This window comes from Monodelphis domestica, chromosome 4 (assembly GCF_027887165.1).
Source record: "Monodelphis domestica isolate mMonDom1 chromosome 4, mMonDom1.pri, whole genome shotgun sequence".
NCBI lineage: Eukaryota > Metazoa > Chordata > Mammalia > Didelphimorphia > Didelphidae > Monodelphis > Monodelphis domestica.
Genome location: NC_077230.1, coordinates 12,433,519 through 12,456,004, shown reverse-complemented (window position 1 = coordinate 12,456,004; position 22,486 = coordinate 12,433,519). Strand labels below are relative to the sequence as shown.

General features: G+C 39.9%; 1 protein-coding gene and 1 non-coding gene across 3 annotated transcripts in view; one reads left to right on the top strand and one right to left on the bottom strand.

Moving 5' to 3' along the window:
• The window catches only part of MRPS6 (mitochondrial ribosomal protein S6), a 58,737-nt gene that overhangs the window by 33,470 nt on the left and 2,781 nt on the right, over positions 1-22,486 (top strand). For both annotated transcript variants that reach the window (XM_056826041.1, XM_016433152.2), the window contains exon 2: positions 19,800-19,939. In XM_056826041.1, the coding sequence (XP_056682019.1) occupies positions 19,800-19,939 (140 nt within the window). The remainder of the gene's footprint in view (positions 1-19,799; positions 19,940-22,486) is intronic.
• LOC130454091 (U6 spliceosomal RNA) lies at positions 3,465-3,571 on the bottom strand. Its single transcript, XR_008911775.1, has one exon. It is a non-coding gene; the product is annotated as a U6 spliceosomal RNA (small nuclear RNA).

Genomic DNA, 22,486 nt, shown 5'->3' with positions numbered 1-22,486 from the left:
GAATTAAGACTAGTGTTCCATGGAAACTCCATAGCAGTCTGGCAGAAATTCGGTTTAGACCAGCTCTTCCTACCTTTTTCCAAGAGAAGCCTCAAGTTGATACATGACCTAGATAGAAATCAAATTAGAGAAAACCAGGAAGAAAGTGCCTCCCTTATCTGGATAAGGGAAGTGTACCAGGAAGAAAGTGCCTCCCTTATCTGGATAAGGGAAGTGTTTGTGACTGAACAATTGATAGGATACCTGCATAAAGTGGGAAATGTTGATTACCTAAAATTTAAACATGCTCATACAAACAAGTCAAATACAGCTGAGATTAGAAAGGAAATCCTTAACTGGAGTGAAAAAAATCTTTGCAGAAGTTTCTTTGATAAAAGAACCTCACTGTGTCCAGGGTGGGGAGCCCTGTTTCCCTGTCTCCCTTCCCCTCCCTTTAGATAGATAAGAAAGAGATTGAGAGAGAAGATAGATAGATATGGAACCCATTCACATTTGTCAACAATATCCATTTCCCAGTTGGTAGTGGAAGGATACAAACAGGTAGTTCTGTTTCTTTTCAAAAAGGTATACCTTTCCCACATTTTGTATCATAGAATTATCCAGGCTAAAAATACCCTTTGATTACTTGTAGTCAGTCCTATTCTTCCAACCAGCTTTTTTTGTTTGTTTTGTTTGTTTGACCCCAGAAACCTGATGGTTTATTTCTTTGAATGAATAAACATCATCCTCATTAGAGAACTGCACCATATGGAAAGAATAATTTAGAAAACAAAACAAAACCAAAAGTCAAAACAAAACCATTAAACAGTGAGATGTTAAAGCCTAGATCAGATGTCTCAAATGCTGTCTGCTTTTGTGATTTCTTCATGATCCCTGGCACCAACTCCCTTTCCCCCTAAGTAATTTCACCTTTAAAGCCCTTTGTACTTCTGGGAGCCTGAATTGCATCCTTTTTATTGTATGTACATCTGTGTATCGATTCTTCTGTTGGTCCATCTTGTCTGTCTGTCTGTCTATCTATCAGACTAGATTGTAAGCTTCTGAGGCAATAACTTTCTTATTTCATCTTTTCCTCCTTCTGCACAATTGCTCTTACCAGTGATGTCTTAATTGCCAAATCCAGTGACCTCTTTTTTTTTTTAAGCCCTTACCTTCTGTCTTGGAATCAGTATTGTGTATTGGTTCCAAGGCAGAAGAGTGGTAAGGATTAGGCAATGGGGGTGACTTGCCCAGGGTCACAGAGCTGGGAAGTGTCTGAGGCCAGATTTGAACCCAGGACCTCCCCTCTTTCGGCCTGGCTCTCCATCCCCTGAGCCACCCAGCGCCCCTCCCCTGCCCCCCCCCCCCCCCCCAGTGACCTTTTCCTAATCCTAATCCTTTTTCGATCTTGGTCTCTCCTGATTATTCTGCTTTACCTTGGTCCTATTCTGGCACATGTCTACTTATCTAACCCGTGGCCATTTCTACCTCTAAACTATCCCTCTCCTTTCCTCTGGACTCTTACTTTTCTCCCAGCTCGGGTCTCTCTTCCTCATCAGATGCCTTCTTTCTTTCTCCCTTTTCGCCCATATAACGTAATAGTAGCTAAGACATGCTTCCAAGTATCTCATATCCACCCACTTTGGTTTACTCACATGCTGCAAACTTGAATAGCGTCCTCTCTTCCCCGCTCCAGCCTACCCTTCACTCAGCTAATTTTCCTAAACAGCGGGTGTGACGGGGCGACTGCCCTGTTCAGTAAGCTCTCCTGACTCCCATTACTGCCTTCGGGACCAAATGAGAGAATGTACAGATCTACAAAACGAAGGGGTAGAATGGGGGGGGGGGGCAGAAGTAGCATTGGCTTACAGTCACTGGACTTAGCCCACACCCGAGCTGTGCCCTTGGAGCCAACTAAACAACTTCCTCTATACAATGAGGATGTTGGACGACTTCACTCCAGTTCCCTTCTAGCTCTAGTTCTGGGATCCTCTATGATAGACAGAGTGAATGCTGTTTTGAATGACTTGTAATAATTCTCAAAATTTACTTTTTCAATCAGCAAGCAGGTATCTTCTCTTCGCCCTCCCTATCCCTCTCACCTTCTCCCATCCCCACTGAGAAAAGCAAAACACCCGAGAGAACTGTGGGCCCAAAGAAACAAAAGTGATTGTTCCTGGTCACAAAATTATTCTCACCCAAATGGAATTTGAACCCTGTTTTTTTTTCTTAAATTTTATTTAATTAGATGATTTAGAATAATTTTCCATGGTTACAAGACTCATGTTCCTTCCCCCCTCTCCCCCTGCCCCCTCCCATATATGACGCACAATTCTGCTGGGTTTAACATCGATAAAGACCCATTTCCTTATTAGTATTTGCACTGGGGTGATCTTTTAGAGTCCACTTTCCCAGTCATAGCCCCACCGACCCATGTGATCAAGTGGTTGTTTTTCTTCTATGTTTCTTTTCCCACAGTTTTTCCTCTGAATGTGGACAGTGTTCTTTCTCATAAGTCCTTCAGAATAGTTCAGGATCACTGCATTGCCACTAATGGAGAAGTCAGTTACATTCAATTGTGCTACAATGTATCAGTCTCTGTGTACAATGTTCTCCTGGTTCTGCTCCTCTTGCTCTGCATCACTTCCTGGAGGTTGTTCCAGTTCACATGGAATCCCTCCAGTTCATTATTCCTTTAAGCACAATAATATTCCATTACCAACATGTACCACAATGTGTTCAGCCATTCCCCAGTTGATGGGCATCCCCTCGTTTTCCAATTTTTGGCCACCACAAAGAGCACAGCTATGAATATTCTTGTACAGTCTTTTTCCTTATCTCTTTGGGGTACAAACCCAGCAGTGCTATGGCTGGCTCAAAGGGCAGACAGTCTTTTAGTGCCCTTTGGGCATAGTTCCAAACTGCCCTCCAGAATGATTGGATCAATTCACAAGTCCACCAACAATGCATTAATGTCCCAACTTTGCCACATCCCCTCCAGCATTCATTACTTTCCTTTGCTATCATGCTAGCCAGTCTGCTTGGTGTGAGGTGATACCTCAGAGTTGTTTTGATTTGCATCTCTCTGATTAGAAGAGATTTAGAACACTTTTTCATGTGCTTATTAATAGTTTTGATTTCTTTATCTGAAAATTGCCTATTCATGTCCCTTGCCCATTTATCAGTTGGAGAATGGCTTGATTTTTTTTTTGTACAATTGATTTAGTTCCTTATAAATTTGAGTGAATAGACCTTTCTCAGAGGTTTTTGTTATGAAGATTGTTTCCCAATTGGTTACTTCCCTTCTAATTTTGACTGTATTGGTTTTGTTTGCACCACCTTTTTAATTTAATGTAATCAAAATTATCTATTTTTCATTTTGTAATTTTTTATAAGTCTTGTTTGGTCTTAAAATTTTTCCTTTCCCAAAGATCTGACAAGTAAACTATTCTGTGTTCACCTAATTTACTTGTGTTGTTTCCTTCAAAAATATGGAACATTTCACGAATTTGCATGTCATCCTTGCACAGGGGCCATGCTAGTCTTCTCTGTATCATTCCAATTTCAGTATACATGCTACTGAAGTGAGCATTGAACCCTGGTCTTTTAATGGTTGCCTCCCAAGTCTAATGCGTTTCTTCTTTACAATCCTGCATTTCTATGTTAGTATCAAATAATAAGGATCAATGTCCCAAGTGTATTCTTAAAACCAAGTTACAAACAACCATAGTTATTCAGACCAGTTTCTTCTCTCCTTTTCCCCTTCTCCTTCCCCTTCCCTTTCCCTTCCCCCTTCCCCTCTGTCTCTACCTCTCTCTCCTCCTCCCTTCCCAGCCCTTTACCTTCCATCTCATCAATTCTAAGGCAGAAGAATGGTAAGGGCTAGGCAATTTGAGGTTCAGTAACTTGACCAGGGTTACATAACTGGGAAATGTCTGAGGTCAAATTTGAATCCAGGTCCTCCTGACTCCGGGCCTGGAGTGCTATCCACAGTGCTACCCAGCTGCCCCTCAGTAATGTATTTTCAAGGTTCGAGAAACAGCAAACCAGCATGAAGATTCCGCACATCCTGAAGCCAGGAGGGTGGGACTGAATGACCTTTAATAGGTCCTTTGAATTTCTGGAAAACGTCAACTCCGGGAGGCATTGCCCTATTAGAACGCTATTTGAATGCCAGCATATGAATGGGTTTAGGTGTGGGTGTTGAGATATTTTGGAAAATGCCTTAACAATATGTGTCTGTCATTAGTGAAGACATTTTTTTTCCAAGTAAGAAGGTGAAATGGGACCGATGATGTAAACCTGGTTCCTTCATGTAAATGTTAGACAGAATTTGAGATCATTCTTCAGAGGTGATTGCCTAATTGTCCTTTCTTCCTGCTCATTAATCTAGAGCACCACTCAGGGAGGGCTATTTATTCATTAGTAGCTCTTTTTCTACTTATCTTTTAGACCATCTACTTTAGAGATTATGCTTACATCCCAGCTTTCCCAGGTGAACGCGTCTCAATTTACTGATTTTAAAAATGGCTAGTGTTTTAATATTGGTGATTATGGCATGCCAAGAACTGTGCCCGAACAAACGTATCCAGGATGAATGGGAAGGACTAAGATCAAGGGGGGCTTCCTACGTAACTGAGAGAACTTAAGGCACTCCTGAGAGTGAATGAGGGAAGATGGCTTAGTGGTGTGAGGTGAGAATTAGAAGGTGGGTTTTCTTGGAGAATGGCCTCGGCTTTTTTTTTAGTAAGGTATGAGGTAAAATCTTCAGCCCAGAGAGCATGTCTAGGGAAGCTTAGGAAGGGGTATAATGGTTAGAATAGCTACAATGATGAGTAGGAACATGAATTGATTAAGGGGTTAGAGGATTACTTTGTTTCCATTTGAAATAATTTTCTTTCCAAGTTCCTTCCTATTTGTTGGTCTTGATCCTTAGCTTAATTCTCAATTTATTTGGACACTAATGGTAGATAAGACCAAGTAATCCATCAATTCCTCCACTGCACTGAATGGTTCTATTTGAACTCAGAAAAGCCAAGCCATATTTTTCCCCCTCCCTTTTTTACATTAAAAAAAATTATTTTTTTTTCTGTAGCCTAACCTCTCCAGTGGAAAGGCAACTCTCAAAGATCATGTATTCCAACTCCCCCACTTCCCAGATGAAGAAACTGAGCGCAGAGAGATTAAGTGACATCAAGTAGTGCCTAGGTTCCTTGACTAAGCCCAGTGTTCAAATTGAATATGCTTGCTAATTTATACCCATGACTGCTCCCAGCTCTTTCAAAGATACTGCTGTTCTTTGCGGTTGGAGATTAGACCCAACTAAGTTGGCATTCAATTTATGTGTGTTTCCCAGATATTCAGCCAGGGCATGTGAAAGCATCACTATATGTATAGAAATGGAATGTCAAATAGAAAATGCCGACTACTTCCCTCTTTTAAAAAATATATTTTATTTTTTCCTCTAATTATATGTAAAGACAAATTTTAGCATCTGTTGGGTTTTTTTGGTTTTAATTTTGAATTCCAAATTCTCTCCCACCCTCCATTCTCTCCTCTCTCTCTGAGATGGTTAGCAATTTGATATTGATTTTCATGTGCAATCATGTAAAACATTTTTCCATATTAGTAATTTTACGGGAGACATTTCAGAACAACAGCCACAAAAAAAGTGAAATACAGTCTGTTTTGGTCTGCATTCCGACTCCATCAGTTCTTTCTCTGGAAGTGAATGACATTTTTCATCATGTCTTTGGAGTTGTTTTGGATCATACTGTATTGCTGAGATTAGCTAAGACATTCATACTCGTTCATCAAACAGTACTGCTGTTACTGTGTACTGTGTTCTTCTGGTTCTGCCCACTCTACTTTGCATCAGTTTATGTAAGTCTTCCCAGGTTTTTCTGAAATCTACTGTGCCTCTTTTTAAGGAGTTCAGTGTACTGTTTGAGGCTCTGAGTTGCTTACCTTCTACTGGGAAATACAATACATTTACAGATAAATATAGACAAAATAACATTAGGAGAGCATGATCTGAAAAGGGAAAGCTAAAAAGTCCATTGATTTCTTTGTATGGTGGCCTTTGATCTGCTCCAGTCAGATGAAAATGTAACAGTTCTATTCTTTTTTTTTTTTTAAATATATTTTATTTGATCATTTCCAAGCATTATTCGTTAAAGACATAGATCATTTTCTTTTCCTCCCCCCCCACCCCCCATAGCCGACGCGTAAGTCCACTGGGCATTAGATGTTTTCTTGATTTGAACCCATTGCTTTGTTGATAGTATTTGCATTAGAGTGTTCATTTAAAGTCTATCCTCTGTCATGTCCCCTCAACCTCTGTATTCAGGCAGTTGCTTTTTCTCGGTGTTTCCACTCCCATAGTTTATCCTTTGCTTATGAATGGTGTTTTTTTTCTCCTGGATCCCTGAAAGTTGTTCAGGGACATTACACCGCCCCTAATGGAGAAGTCCATTACGTTCGATGATACCACAGTGTATCAGTCTCTGTGTACAATGTTCTCCTGGTTCTGCTCCTCTCGCTCTGCATCACTTCCTGGAGGTTGTTCTAGTCTCCATGGAACTTCTCCACTTTATTATTCCTTTTAGCACAATAGTATTCCATCACCAACATATACCACAGTTTGTTCAGCCATTCCCCAATTGATGGGCATCCCCTCGTTTTCCAGTTTTGGGCCACCACAAAGAGCGCAGCTATGAATATTTTTGTACAAGTCTTTGTGTCCATTATCTCTTTGGGGTACAGACCCAGCAGTGCTATGGCTGGGTCAAAGGGTAGATATTCTTTTGTCGCCCTTTGGGCATAGTTCCAAATTGCCCTCCAGAATGGTTGGATCAGTTCACAACTCCACCAGCAATGAATTAATGTCCCTACTTTGCCACATCCCCTCCAGCATTCATTACTTTCCTTTGCTGTTATGTTAGCCAATCTGCTAGGTGTGAGGTGATACCTCAGAGTTGTTTTGATTTGCATCTCTCTGATTATAAGAGATGTAGAGCACTTCTTCATGTGCTTGTTAATAGTTTTGATTTCTTTATCTGAGAACTGCCTATCCATTTCCCTTGCCCATTTATCAATTGGAGAATGGCTTGATTTTTTGTACAATTGATTTAGCTCATTATAAATATGAGTAATTAAACCTTTGTCAGAGGTTTCTATGAAGATTTTTTCCCAATTTGTTGTTTCCCTTCTGATTTTAGTTATATTGGTTTTGTTTGTACAAAAGCTTTTTAGTTTGATGTAGTCAAAATTATTTATTTTACATTTTGTGATTCTTTCTATATCTTGCTTGGTTTTAAAGCCTTTCCCCTCCCAAAGGTCTGACATGTATACTATTCTGTGTTTACCCAATTTACTTATGGTTTCCTTCTTTATGTTTAAGTCACTCACCCATTTTGAATTTATCTTGGTGTAGGGTGTGAGGTGTTGATCTATTCCTAGTCTCTCCCACACTGTCTTCCAATTTTCCCAGCAGTTTTTATCGAATAGTGGATTTTTGTCCCAAAAGCTGGGATCTTTGGGTTTATCGTATACTGTCTTGCTGAGGTCGTTTTCCCCCAGTCTATTCCACTGATCTTCCTTTCTGTTTCTTAGCCAGTACCAAATTGTTTTGATGACTGCTGCTTTGTAATATAGTTTGAGGTCTGGGACTGCAAGGCCCCCATCATATGTGTTTTTTTTCATTATTTCCCTGGATATCCTTGATCTTTTGTTCTTCCAAATGAACTTTGTTATGGTTTTTTCTAAATCAGTGAAGAAGTATTTTGGTAGTTCAATGGGTATGGCACTAAATAGATAAATAAGTTTGGGTAGGATGGTCATTTTTATTATATTGGCTCGTCCTATCCATGAGCAGTTAATGTTTTTCCAATTGTTCAAGTCTAGTTTTAGTTGTGTGGCGAGTGTTTTGTAGTTGTGTTCATATAGTTCCTGTGTTTGTCTTGGGAGATAGATTCCTAGGTATTTTATTTTGTCTAAGGTGATTTTGAATGGGATTTCTCTTTCTAGTTCTTGCTGCTGAGCTGTGTTGGAGATATATAGAAAAGCTGATGATTTATGTGGGTTTATTTTGTATCCTGCAACTTTGCTAAAGTTGTTGATTATTTCAATTAGCTTTTTGGTTGAATCTCTAGGATTCTTTAAGTAGACCATCATATCATCCGCAAAGAGTGATAACTTGGTCTCCTCCTTGCCTATTCTGATGCCTTCAATTTCTTTATCTTCTCTAATTGCTACTGCTAGTGTTTCTAGTACAATGTCAAATAGTAGAGGTGATAATGGGCATCCTTGTTTCACTCCTGATCTTATTGGGAATGCATCTAGTTTATCCCCATTGCAGATGATATTAGCTGTTGGTTTTAGATATATACTGTTTATTATTTTTAGGAATGACCCTTCTATTCCTATGCTTTCTAGTGTTTTTAATAGGAATGGGTGTTGTATTTTATCAAAGGCTTTTTCTGCATCTATTGAGATAATCATGTGGTTCTTGCTAGTTTGCTTGTTGATGTGGTCAATTATGTGGATGGTTTTCCTAATGTTGAACCAGCCCTGCATCCCTGGTATGAATCCTACTTGATCATGGTGAATGATCCTTCTGATCACTTGCTGGAGTCTTTTTGCTAGTATCCTATTTAAAATTTTTGCATCTATATTCATTAGGGAGATTGGTCTATAGTTTTCTTTCTCTGTTTTTGACCTGCCTGGTTTTGGAATCAGTACCATGTTTGTGTCGTAAAAGGAGTTTGGTAGAACTCCCTCTTTGCTTATTATGTCAAATAGTTTGTATAGTATTGGGGTCAACTGTTCTCTGAATGTTTGATATAATTCACAGGTGAATCCATCAGGCCCTGGGGATTTTTTCTTAGGAAGTTCTTTGATGGCTTGATGGATTTCAATTTCTGATATGGGATTATTTAAGAATTCTATTTCCTCTTCTGTTAGTCTAGGCAGTTTGTATTTTTGTATATATTCATCCATTTCTCCTAAATTGGTGTATTTATTGCCATATAATTGGGCAAAGTAATTTCTAATGATTGCCTTAATTTCCTCCTCATTGGAGGTGCTGTCCCCCTTTTCATCTTTAATGCTGTGAATTTGCTTTTCTTCCTTCCTTTTTTTAATTAGATTGACCAGTACTTTGTCTATTTTGTTTGTTTTTTCAAAGTACCAGCTTCTTGTCTTATTTATTAAATCAATAGTTCTATCACTTTCGATTTTATTAATTTCTCCCTTAATTTTTAGGATTTCTAATTTGGTTTTCTGCTGGGGGTTTTTAATTTGATCGCTTTCGAGTTTTTTCAATTGCATTTCCAATTGATTGATCTCTGCTCTCCCTTGTTTGTTAATATGAGCTTTCAGGGATATGAATTTGCCTCTGATTACCGCTTTGGCTGCATCCCAAAAGGTTTGAAAGGATGTTTCGCCATTGTCATTTTCCTTGATGAAATTATTAATTGTTTCTATGATTTCTTCTTTAGCTAAACGGTTTTGGAGTATCATATTGTTTAATTTCCAATTGGTTTTAGATTTGGTTTTCCATGTACCATTACTAATCATTATTTTTATTGCCTTGTGATCTGAGAAGGCTGCATTCATTATTTCTTCTTTTTTGCATTTGTGTGCTATGTTTCTGTGACCTAATGTATGGTCAATTTTTGTGAATGTGCCATGTGGTGCTGAGAAGAAGGTGTATTCCTTTTTATCCCTATTTATTTTTCTCCATATGTCTATTAATTCTAATTTTTCTAAGATTTCATTCACTTCTTTTACCTCTTTCTTATTTATTTTTTGATTTGATTTATCTAAATTTGATAATGGTTGGTTTAACTCTCCCACTAGTATGGTTTTATTGTCTATTTCTTCCTTCAATTCTCCTAGTTTCTCCATTAGAAATTTGGGTGCTATATTATTTGGTGCATACATGTTGATTAATGATATTTCCTCATTGTCTAGAGTCCCTTTTAACAAAATATAATTACCTTCCCTATCCCTTTTGATCAGGTCTATTTTTGCATTGGCTTTATCAGATATCATGATTACCACTCCTGCCTTCTTTCTATCAGTTGAGGCCCAGAAGGTCTTACTCCATCCTTTAATTCTGACCTTGTGGGTGTCAACCCGCCTCATGTGTGTTTCTTGAAGACAACATATGGTAGGGTTTTGGATTCTAATCCATTCTGCTATTCGTCTACGTTTTATGGGTGAGTTCATCCCATTCACGTTCAAAGTTATGATTGTCATTTGTGGACTCCCTGGCATTTTGATTGCCTTCCCTAATTCTAACCTTTTCTTCTTCGGCTCTACCTTTTAGTCCAGTGATTTACTTTGAATCAGTGCCCCTTGTCCCCTCCCTTGATGTTTCCCTTTTTAGTCCCTCCCTTTTTGTTCCCTCCCCCTCCCCCCTCTCTTTCCCTCCCTTTTTGTTCTCCCTCTCCCCCTCCCCCCCTTGGTTTTCCCTTCTCCTTACCCTTGTTGGGTAAGATAGAATTCAAGATCCCAATGGATCTGGATGTTTTTCCCTCTCAGAGTTGATTTCCCTGAGATTGAGGTTTAAGTAAACCCCCCCCCTCTCTTCCTCTCCTTCTTATAGGAGTTTTCTTCCCCTCCCCTTCCCCTGTGAATCTTTGTGTGAGAACCATTATTCTATTTGGTCTTTCTTTACCCCCTATTTATACATTACATTTTCCCCACATATTAGTATACATAGGTTGATATAAATGTAGTCCTTATAGAAGAGAGTTTGAGTAAAAGAAGATAACATTTTTCCCCTTTCCTTAATATTTACCTTTTCAGGTATTCCTTGCTCTTTGATTTTCGGTATCAAACTTTCCACAGAGCTCTGGTCCTTTCTTTGCAAAAAGTTGGAAGTCTTCTATTTTGTTGAATGCCCATACTTTCCCTTGGAAGTATATAGTCAGTTTTGCTGGGTAGCTGATTCTTGGTTGGAGACCCAGCTCTCTGGCCTTTCTGAAGATCATGTTCCATGCCTTACGATCATTCAGAGTAGAACTTGCAAGGTCTTGGGTGACCCTGATTGGCATTCCTTTATATCTAAATTGTCTTTTTCTGGCTTCCTGTAGGATTTTTTCTTTTGTTTGATAGCTTTGGAATTTGGCAATTACATTCCTGGGAGTTGTCTTTTGGGGGTTTAGTGTAGAAGGTGTTCTGTGAGCTCTGTCAGTGGATGTATTGCCCCCTTGTTCTAGAATCTCTGGGCAATTTTCTTTGATTATATCTTGTATCACCATGTCCAGTTTGGTGTTTATTTCTGGCTTATCTGGGAGTCCAATTATTCTTAAATTATCCCTTCTCCCCCTATTTTCCAGATCTATCACCTTGTCGGTGAGATATTTTATGTTCTCTTCTAATTTCTTGGTATTTTGGCTTTGCTTTATTGATTCTTGCTCTTTTACACGATCATTGTCTTCCAGCTGCCTGATTCTGGCCTTTAAAGCCTGGTTTTCTTTTACAGTTTGGTCAAACTGGTTTTGTAGATGCGTGAATTTCTTTTGCATTATTTCCAACTTTTCCTCCCAGAAGGCTTCCATCTTTTTGGTCATTTCTGATTCAAATTCTTCATAGGTTTGTGGAGAGTTTCCATTTCCTTTGGAAGGTTTTGGAGCATTTTCTTTTATATTATCTTCTGTCTGCTCTGTATTTTGTATTTTGGCTCCATAGAATGTGTCCAAAGTCGCCCCTTTCTTCTTATTTTTCTTGGTATTTTGGGGCTTCTGTGGTTCTGTGGAGTTTGCCATTTCTGAATGTGGAGGATTAGTTTTTCTTGTCTCTTTCTGGTGTTCAGGGGCTTTAGTCCTGGGCAGATAGTTCTATGAGCTTTCCCTGGGTTAAACTGAATATGCCTCACTGGAACTGGAATGGAAGGGTCGGACCAGGAGGCCACACTCTCCCCCTGGCTCGATTTCCGGAAGTTGCCTTCAGAATCGCTGGCCGTGAGGCTGTTTCGTCGGCCTGCGGGGGGATGGGCTGCCGCTTCCCCAAGCTCCGAGAGCACAGACTTTCACTGAGACTTGGATAGCAGGATCCAGCCCGTGAGGCTGTCTTGCCCGCCCTGAGGGTTGCTGTTGTTTTGACCAGCTCTTTGCAGCGGAGGCCCCAGGCAGTAACTTTCACCCGGACTGGGACTTGGGTAGAAGACCCTGAGGGTTGTTGTTCCTCAGACCCTGCTCTCTGAGCCCGGCGCGGCTGCCGCTTCCGGGAGCCTTGGACTCTGCGCTCCTACCCCTGAGGTCCGAGTGATCTCGGGTTCTGGCTTTTAAGGGGAGCCGTACCTTTTGAACCGGGTCCAGGTCCAGGAGGAGGGTTCCCAGGGTCTGTGCTGTTGATCGTTTTGAATTTCGGCGCCTTAGGAGCTTCTAGTTTGAGATCGGTCGGGAAGGGTTTTCCGGAGATCTGAACTTCAGCTTTCTCTAAGCCGCCATCTTAACCGGAAGTCCAGTAACAGTTCTATTCTATTTTTAACTATAGGATAAACTCTTAATTCTGAGAATCTAATTCTAGTATCTCTTAAGTAGATTTGTCTTTACTCTCTCAGAGGCCACCAGATGGTTTTAGAGCAGAGATCAGCATCGTAAGACTCTTTTTTCAAGGCCGTATTTTGTCACTTCCAAGGAAGGGTAGGTGGGTGTCCCCTTGAAATTTTTTGTTACCAAAAAAAAATCTAAGCATCTTACTGAAGTATATTCCTTCTACTCACATCAACCTGGATCTTGTTTTCTTGACCTCCAAACAACGTGCCTCTATTGCTTATTGCCAAATTTGAAGCTTTCATTGAGATTCACCAGGCAGATTTTCTTTTAAACTCTTCTGCACGTAGTGCCAATTCTGTCATCAGAATCTTACTGTGGTTGATTTTTACCAAAAGGAACAACTCCTTGCACTGATCCTCCTCCCTTGGGAAGATGTGGGGGATGAGGGAATTGAAATTTTGGGGGTGGGGCAGCAAGGAGACAGGGAGCAGAACTACGTGACAGATGACTAAGAAAGGTAGCTTTTTTGATATTTACCTGTTTTTTCCTTCCATCTATCAGTTTCTCTTGCTCTGGCATTTAATTTACTTGTTACCATAGTAACCAGGCCTCCTGCCAATCTTCCCTTTTTCCTTTTCTTTTTTTCTTTCTCGATCTTATGTGTGTTTGAGGGGGAGGAAATAAGTGGAAATCTACCAGTAAAGGGGCTTGCTGCATTTGGAAAAAGTCCTAGAATGATACTAAACCTAAATTTGTGTTATTTCTGGGAGGTGTGGTAATATCGCCTACTTGTAACCCTGTAGGATTACAGTATACATTTTTATTCATTCTTGTTAACATCGAGGGAATATGACAATAAGAGCGCATTCGTGATGGGTGCCAAAAGAGACCCTCTACCCCAGAGGCATGAATTCAGGTCTGTGTTGTAATAGTTCAGGACTCCTTCATGAAGCCACTATTTTTATGCGAGGACCGTGCTGGGCTCCTGAAGGATGGCTGCTTTGGTACTTCAGCCACCTTCCTATTTTATATCGTGTGGCTACTCCATGGGGATGGTGGTCCACGGATTTCTCCTTATTCTCTGGTTTGCCTTCTTTTCCGACTTATACAATGGCATAATTTGGGATGCAAAGATGAGGTGTAGGATGCAATTCCCGTTCTCAAGGAGTTCGCAGACCAGAGACGCTGCCATGATTTTAACTTGGGCCATTTGAAATCTCGGAAGGGCTGGCGAGACAGTCTTGTGAGTGGCTCGTCCAGCTTCATCTTACCTCATGGCGGGGTTCTTATTCTGGCGCCATGTTGGATCTTCTGAGATGACAGCTAGTGGAAGGAGAGAGAGGATCGAGGGCTTCGTCTTTGGCCAAAATAGTCTGAAAATGGGCGACTATGAAAAGGTCTATGAGACAGTAATTCATAATGGGAATGGAGGCAAATAAAAACCAAGGGCAAAAGCAGGAAATGAACAGGAAACAGAGCGTCTGAAGTTAATTACTAAAATTATAGGGCTAGGGCGCAGCTAGTAGGCTCAGTGGATTGAGAGCCAGGCCTTAGTCCTGGGAGATCCTGGGTTCAAATGTGGCCGCAAGACACTTCCTAGATGTGCTGTGCCTGGGCAAGTCTTTTAATGACCATTGCCTAGTTCTTAGCACTCTTCTGCCATTGGCACTGAGTGAAATAGAATTAAGCGTTAATGAAGTTTTCTCTCCTCCTGCCAGTGGTCAGTGCATTAAAGGTATACATTTCTTTATGTGTTAAAAGGAAGAAAATTATTCTCAGGGAAATTTTAGAGGAGTTTTTTAAAAAATCATTTTTTGTTCAGGATTGTAGAAATGACGTCCTATCTATTAATACTATTTCAGTTCATATTATCTTGACCTGTGTTTATTTATTTGTTTGTTTATTTATTTATGAACCCCTTACCTAATGGTAAGGGCTAGACAATGGGGGTTAAGTGACTTGACCGGGGTCTTATAGCTAGGAAATATCTTAGGCAAGGTTTGAACCCAGGATCTCCCATCTCTGCCTGGCTCCCAATCCACTGAGCCTCCCAGCTGCCCCTGACCTCTGTTTATTTAAAAAATGGAATGACTACAGAAAATTGGAATTATCAACCAATTGTATAGTCTTTATTCTTTTTAAAAATTAATTAATTTAGTCAATTTAGAACATTATTCCTCGGTTACAATAATCACTTTATTTCCCTCCCTCCCCTCCACCCACCCTTCCCGCAGCTGAAGTGCAATTACATTGGGTATTACTTGTGTCCTTGATCAGAACCCATTTCCATGGTATTGGTGTTTGCATTAGAATGTTCATTTAGAGTTATAGTCTTTATTCTTGAAAAAAGTAAGTTTTTAAAAGGAATTTTTGGATTTTCTAAATATACAGTAAAAAGGCTCAGAAATTATTTTGCTATATTAACCTTTTCCTCCATTTAATGTACATGTGACTGTGTGTGTGTGTGTGTCTGTCTGCCTCAGTCATATCTACTCATTTATTTGATATTTGAATTGTGGCACAAATAGTCCACTAAATACAGGATAGAAGGTTGAGGAAATCATCCTTTCCCAGTATGCAGCCCCTATTGAAATCCTTCTTCCTAACAAAGAAAAACAGTTAAGACAGACTTGATAGAATAAACATATTGCCTTCCCCACCCATATTCAGTTCAGTTCACACAAAGCTCTGCCCACTGACATTTAAAAGAGGTCGAGGTTGGTAACCTCAGATACTTAGCAACACGGGGACAGCAAGCTCAGTGCCATTCTAGACACACAAGCACATGCCCAGACACGATTGTGTATCTTTATTTCTTCCATAAACTTCCTCCGTCGTGTCCCAACTGAGGCTCATTCTCCGTGCTTAATTTCATTGCTTCTCCATTAGCCCAATTTTTAAAAAATTCTTTAATTCTCATATGAATTGCCGCTAAAATGGGTGACTCTCTCTGTCATCCAAATTCTTGACAGCAGTGACAAAGTAGTGCAGGTCCAGAAGAGGGCATTAAAAAACATACAAAGAAAAGTCAAGTCCCTTTTTAAAAAATAATTTTTGTTATAGGTTCATAGATTTAGAGATAGACTGGACCTTAGAATTGGGAAGTTCTCTCTCCGTTGACTTTTTCTACTTCAAGTGATTATGAATAAACTTTATGGAAAGTAATACTTGGAGTTATTAATTTAAATGTAATTAATTTGGGAACAAAAACCTCTGCATTAAAGTTGCATGTTACCAACCCGACAGGCAGTGAGAACTTGGGGAATTCGAATCTGGGACCCTGAATCCTGGCTATGTCTCCTGCTGCCAGAGTAACCTTTGATTTCTTATCTCTAAAATGAATTGAAGTCCTCCACTATGAAGGCAGGATTTGGGATGGAAAAGAACACTGATCAAGCTCCTTGAGAAGGAGGAATGAGCTGGGAACCAGGAGATTAGTGAAGCTGGAAGTCTGAGAGCTTGTGAGGACCTTAGAAGGTCCTTGAGAAGCGAGGCACACCGACAAGATTCTGAATCACAGGAATTTGGACCCTCATTAGGTAGCAGCCCGGGAAAGGATGAGTAATTGTTCCAGGGCACTATAATGAGTAAAGTGAAATATGTAAGATAACAAAGAAAGCGTTCGCTGAAACAGTTACAAATGGTTAAAGAAAGCAATTTCACAGTCCCCAGGTGAAGAACTTCTGCTTTAGAAAATAGCAAGTAGAACTATTAGGATTATAACAAAGTAGATTTAGAGCTTGAATAGGCCTTCAACGTCAACCACTGAAGGGGCAGCTAGGTGGCTCGAGTGAAGCGAGGGCCAGCCCTAGAACGAGGAGGTGCTTGGTGAAATTTGTCCCTAGAGATTTCCTAGCTGCGTGACTGTGGACAAATAAGCCTCTTAATCTCTACTACCTAGTCCTTACCAAACTATTGTGGTTCCAAGGCAGAAGGTAAAGGTTAAAAAAAATCAACCACTGCAATTCCCAATTTTTATAGATGAAAGAATTAAAGGCCAATTACTTGCTCAAGGTTGCACAAGTAATTAAATATAGGAACCAAAATTCTAGCATTACTTCTGTATTGATTTAGAATCTTGAATATGTAAACCTCAAAATTCCTTAGACTTATAAATGTTGGAAATTTCACCATTGGGATATTTCATACTTGGAAAATTTCTTACTGATAGTCTATTGGAATGGGAACCCCATTGGCATGGGAGGTTCCTTCTCTTCCCTTCTTAAGATTACTTTAGTACAGAAACCTTTTGCTGAACAATGGAAAGGACTTTGACCTATGCTTAAGCATAGAACAGGAATTTCTTTGAATCATGATTGATTTTAGAATTGATACAATGGAGATACTTGGAATCAATCTCCAACCTATTCAGTCCTAACAGGATTGAGTAAGGGCTGCAGCCTAGATCAAAATTTAATTATTCCAATCTCTACCCTACTCAGGTTAACACGATTTAGAAAGGGCTGTAGCAAAGGAGCAAAGATTTAATCATTTGAAAATATGACCTTCAACAGACATGTGCAAAAGCCAGAAACCTCTGGGCGGTCCTGGGTTAAGCTAGAGCCTCCATTGGCACAGGGAAATTGATGAACGGTGATTGGTAGATGTGAGGACTGAGGGGAGGCAACTTGGAGGGTTTCCTTAAAGATAGGGGGTCTGAAGACGAGAGGAGGGTTGAGTAGTTGGGCGGTGTGGTTCGTGTGGGCTCTGAGAAGCTTGCGCTGAAGGAAGCTGAAGGTGGGGGCCTCTGAGACTGTTTCTCCATTTTGGTCACGTGAGGAATAGGGACTGATCTCTTTTCTTTGCCCCAGCTATCTAAGGGCTTGGGCCTTTTGGCCCAGCCTAAACAGAAGGGGTATTTAAGCCCTATTTCCTTCTCTCCCTTTTCTCTCTCTCTATCTCTAATTACTTCCTCCTATTGTAATTAAACTCCATAAAAGATTGACGGCTGACTTAAGTTTTCATTTAGGAATTACATAGCTGATTCCTTGGCGACCTTAAATTAATATATATCAGTCTTTTAAAGTGATTCCCTTGTAACAAATATTAATTTTAATCTTGACACTTCCCTTTTTTCTAAATCTGTATCTTTTCTACTATAAAATGCTATTACTTAGTAAGCAACTTCTTTGGATCTCAAGGCCCCATGTGGCATTGTTACATGGATATGTATAGCCATTGAGATGTCCGGTAGTATGTTCTAGGTTGTATGTTCTGGTTCTTACCGAATATGGCAAATTTAAACTTAGAAGAATTAGCCAGAATGTGTTGATAATGTTGTACAAGGCTGGCTGTTTATGGAGGTGTCGTGTCAGGAATTCATAGTCCAAATCAGTAGTTTATTTATTTATTATTATATTTATTTATTAAGCACCTACTATGTGCCAGGCATTGTGTTAAGTGCTGTGGATACAAATATGAAAAAAGACAGCTCTTGCCCTCAAGAAACTTAAAATCTAATGGCAGAAGACAACCAGGAAGCTGAAAAAGAGATGAGTGAGGAAGTCAGAAAAGGGCCAAAGTACTGCAGCCAGGTGGGAAATGAAGAAATACCAATTATTCCCCATCTCCCCCCATGCCTCCTTCCTATGTCTTTGTCAGGGACCACTACATCAGTGGGTTTGTCCTTAACTGCCTGCATCCTCTACTCCACTCAAAAAAACAAGAAAGTCTTTTGGAATGTGGTCATGGAATCTGAGACACTGTTCATCTGATCTCTATCTGAGCAAGCATTCCCTCCTAAGAATGCCTGACAAGGAATGAAAACCTCCTTGGAAGGGAACTCACTACTACTCAAAGCAGTAGTCAGTATATTTTTGGCGAGCCTTCATTTTGAGGGAGTTTTCTTTCTATCAAGTTTAAAAATGCCTCTCCAATGTCCATCCCATGACTTGTAGTCTTACATTGTGGGGCCAAGGAGCACAAATCCAATCATTTTTCCTTATAAATCATATTCCTGAAGCCAACTAGTCGATCCCCTCCCACCCAGTCTTCTAGGCTAACTATCAGCTATTCTTTCAACGAGTCCTCACATGTTTTGATTACAAAGAAATTGTTAGCCTCAAGAGTGTCAACCAAAATAATTTTATTGAAGGCTACTGAGGTATAGTGGAACTAAGGGCTAGACGTAATGATTATATCTGGGCTCATTTCACTTCTCAAGATCCAATTTCTTTATAAAACAAAAGTAAATAGTACTTGTACTATTATATAGGGTTGCCTTATAAATTGGAGCTTCCTCTCTATGTATATTAGACATTGCTCTTATAACATATTTTAGGGCTTTGTTTTTTAGCGATTCATTCTCCTTAGCAGGTCCTTCTCTTCCTTTTAATTGGCAGGCAATTCTCTAGAATTTTGGCAGTGACCATATGGTATGCCTTTTTAACATTTCAAAGTTGTCATAAATCCTGACTGCCTCTTTTATTTATTTATTTTCTTGTCTAAGCATGAGTTGCTTTAATATATTTTTAAAAATCTCTTTCTAGAGTTTTTCTTTTTCATACTATTTGGCTAATCTGAAACCTCAAGATACCAATTGTGCTCTGCAAGTGCATTAATCCTTGAATTAATCTTTATATTTAGTAAGTAGAACAAAAATATGTTTGGCTCATTTCCTTTTTGGTGGTGTTGTTAGATATCATGTTAACTCTTTTTCAGATAAGAGATCATAGATCTAGATAAAATGAAAGTTTAAAAAAATTGATTCATAAATTCTTATTTTACAAAGGATATTCCAAACTTGAAACTGCTTCAAAGAATTACTTCAAAGAAAATGCTTTTTTGTTTAGACAAAATTAAAACCAAAATGTGTTCGCCAGAATTATTGTTGTCTTCTTCATCTAGTCATTCCTGAATTTTACATGCTTTCTATCATAAGGTAAGTAAGAATGACACCATGATCTAACAGAAACGACCCTTTTAATAGGCATTTTAAAAAGTTACCAGATTATTAAAAGACATAATTAAAAATGTTTTTTTCTTGCTTTCTTATTCCGTATCTCAGGCTCAATATATTTTCTGAACACATTAGCAGTTTTTCATTAGAATTTGTGGAAAGATTTCATATTTTTAAATGAATCACTTGTAGCTTTCATTAGAGCATTTCAGAAATAATTTCTTTATGTTCCAGAACTTTTTATTTTGTCACAATTCAAAGTCTTATATTGTAACATTGTAATAATATAATGTATGCCTATCCGATGGAATATATTACTATTGGGATGGATATCTCAGTGTGTAAGAAGGTTCTAGTTTTACTTCTGATTGAAGCAGTAAAATGTGTTTCTGTCTCCTTCTAAAACTCAACAGCAAGAGACCGCCACTGCCCTGAAGCGCACGATACAAGCCCTAATGGAGAAAGGCGCAATCGTGAGAAATTTGGAAAACCTGGGTGAAAGGGCCCTTCCATATAAGATCTCCATACATAATCAACGCCATCAGAGAGGAGGGTAGGTTCTGCCTCGATTGCCTGCAAAACATCTTCAGTCTAAACTAGCGCACAGAGAGTATTATTTTAGTGCAACTTGAGATTCTTGTCATTGTACTCCTTCTAATGAATCATAATAGTATACAGATCTGGACGAGGACATGTCTTCCAGTGCCTATCAGTACAATAAATTCTCCTGCTAGATGATGGTTCACATGACTTTATAGGCCTACTTACTTCTGGTGGCAATACTGTGTTACAGGGAGGATGCTGTGCTTTGTTTCCCAGCTAGATAATTTCATTGGTATAAGGAGTTTCCAATGAGGAATGCATTAGGGCTAATTGACGGTCTTGGTGCTTCTGTAAATGGAATTCTCTTTTCTATACTCCATTCTTAGCCAACTGAGGATAAACCTTCATGTTCTCTGGCCTGGGGAACTGAGGGGAGACAGTGTAGAAGTCAGTTGTTAGGACTGCCTATGGCATGTTACAGCAAGCTGTTCTTCCTGTGGGAAGGGAGCTGTGGATAATGCATGAGACATTTTCCTTCTTTCCTTGTGCCAAAAGATGATCCTTCCCAAAAGGAAGGCTAGAGACTTGGTGAAGCAAAATGAGGCCCTAGATTGAGTTTTTATATTGTATGTTAACCTTCAGTGACAAGCACGTACTGTAAGTTCTATCTTCTGGTTGTTTAACCTTGTTAAACAGTAAAAAAAGCTGATGTTCAGCTCCTCAAGCAACTCTGAAATGAATGCTGGTGCTTAGCAAGGTCTGAGAAATGTTGCTAGGCAACTTGTAATTCACAGAGGCTGTCCCATCTTGTGACAGTTAAAATAGTAATAAAGGAGGGTTTTGGGTTTTTTTTAAAAGTTTTTAATTTTTAAAATTGTTTTTAATAGCAAGGATATAAACCTTTTTTCACCTTTTATCCTAGAATAAAGATGAGCACTCCCAATTGTTGGATCATAGAATTTTTAACCAATCTGTGCATATTTCTACTCCTCTTGTATATAAAAGTTGGCTCCATCCCTTGCTAGATCCATCCCGTCATAAAGGAGCGCTATGTGGAATACTTGGAAGGATCATGAGTCTTAATGTGGACTTTTCCTACCAACAAGGGCCAAGTTTCTTCTCATTTCAGATTCTTTCCAGAGTCTCAGATGCAAACACAGATAGAGGTGGGATGGACAGGCCTCCCTTTTGTGTATATTCTCTGTACTCAATGCTGTTTTGCAAGCCTGTGTTTTCTAGATCTGGAGGTATAAGAGGAAGATTTTTTTTTTCTAACTGGAATAGTTGCTTACTAAAAAATAATTCTTCCAAATCTAGGAACTTCAGAACAAATCTCAGTTCTAATAGTTATACTATTTCATGACTTTTTTTTTAAAAAAGCCCTTTCGGACTTATTCTCTCATTTGATTCTTATAGGATTCTTCTGTTCTATGTAGTGGTAGAAATGACCTCCATTTTGCATATAACAAATTTAGGCCTAGAGAAACTCAAGTGACCTTTCCAAGATAAACCAAATCATTGCCAAGACCAGGACTACAGTTTGGCGTCTTGACTCTACCCCATTTCCCACTAGATCCATGTAGTACCTTTGTATTCAGCAAATTAATTTCCTTTCCTAAAATAGTTCCCTTTTAGAATGCTCCTTTACCAAGGAGAAGAATTCTGAAGGGAGCATTTTATTTCCACAGAGCGGCGCTACCCTCTGAGTCCAGACAGTTGCAACATAAGAAACCAAATGTAGCTTGAGACATGGCGGCAGGGAAGAGAGACCCACAGCTTGCGCCACAAGTGGGATTCCAGCCTTGGTCTTCCTGACTTCCTGATCCTCGTTCTGTCTGCTTTGCCTCCAATCAGGCGGTCTCTGGAGCATTACAAACGATTTACGTGTAAAAAAAAGTGGCCCGCATCACATTTTATACTCCTACAGACAGTTTCATAAATAACTAACAGCAAAAATGCGTCTACAAGCCAGTCGTCGGAGACGCATCAGTCCTTTCCTCATACAGATATCTATAGGGTGTTCCCAGGCCGGCCCCGTAGTTAGCCAGTTAAGTATGTTAATCGCCTGCTAGGTGTGGCTTCCCGGGAAGCGGCTCATGCTCCGCTGTTTCCATTCTGTCACAGTGCAGACAGTATGCCATGAAGGCTTAAACTTCTCCGAGGCTGTGCAGACAGCCTGGGTCTCCACTTAGGGCTTCTCTAGTAACAGTCAGCAAAGGAGAGCTTCTGGGCCCCAGCTCCCAGGTGCTCCCAGGCAGGCTCCTCCCCTGCAGCCCTTCCCCCGCCCCGAGGAGCGCCTGTTGTCCTGGAAATTTCCACTGTCTGCAGATGCAGCCTGGGCCTTTCTGGTGGAGGGACTTTGTGTAGGGATGCCGCCCTGCCATTAACGCTAAACGTGCCCCCCCCCCCCCAACGTTGGCCGGCATCCTTTTTGTCTGTTTTAGCCTAGACCATTTCTGTGCCCGTGCCGCCCCCCAGGAGCGGAAGAGAGAACAAAGACTGCTTTTTAGGGATGTCCTCCCCCCTCCTCAGCAGGGTGAGATGGCTGGAGAGCGGG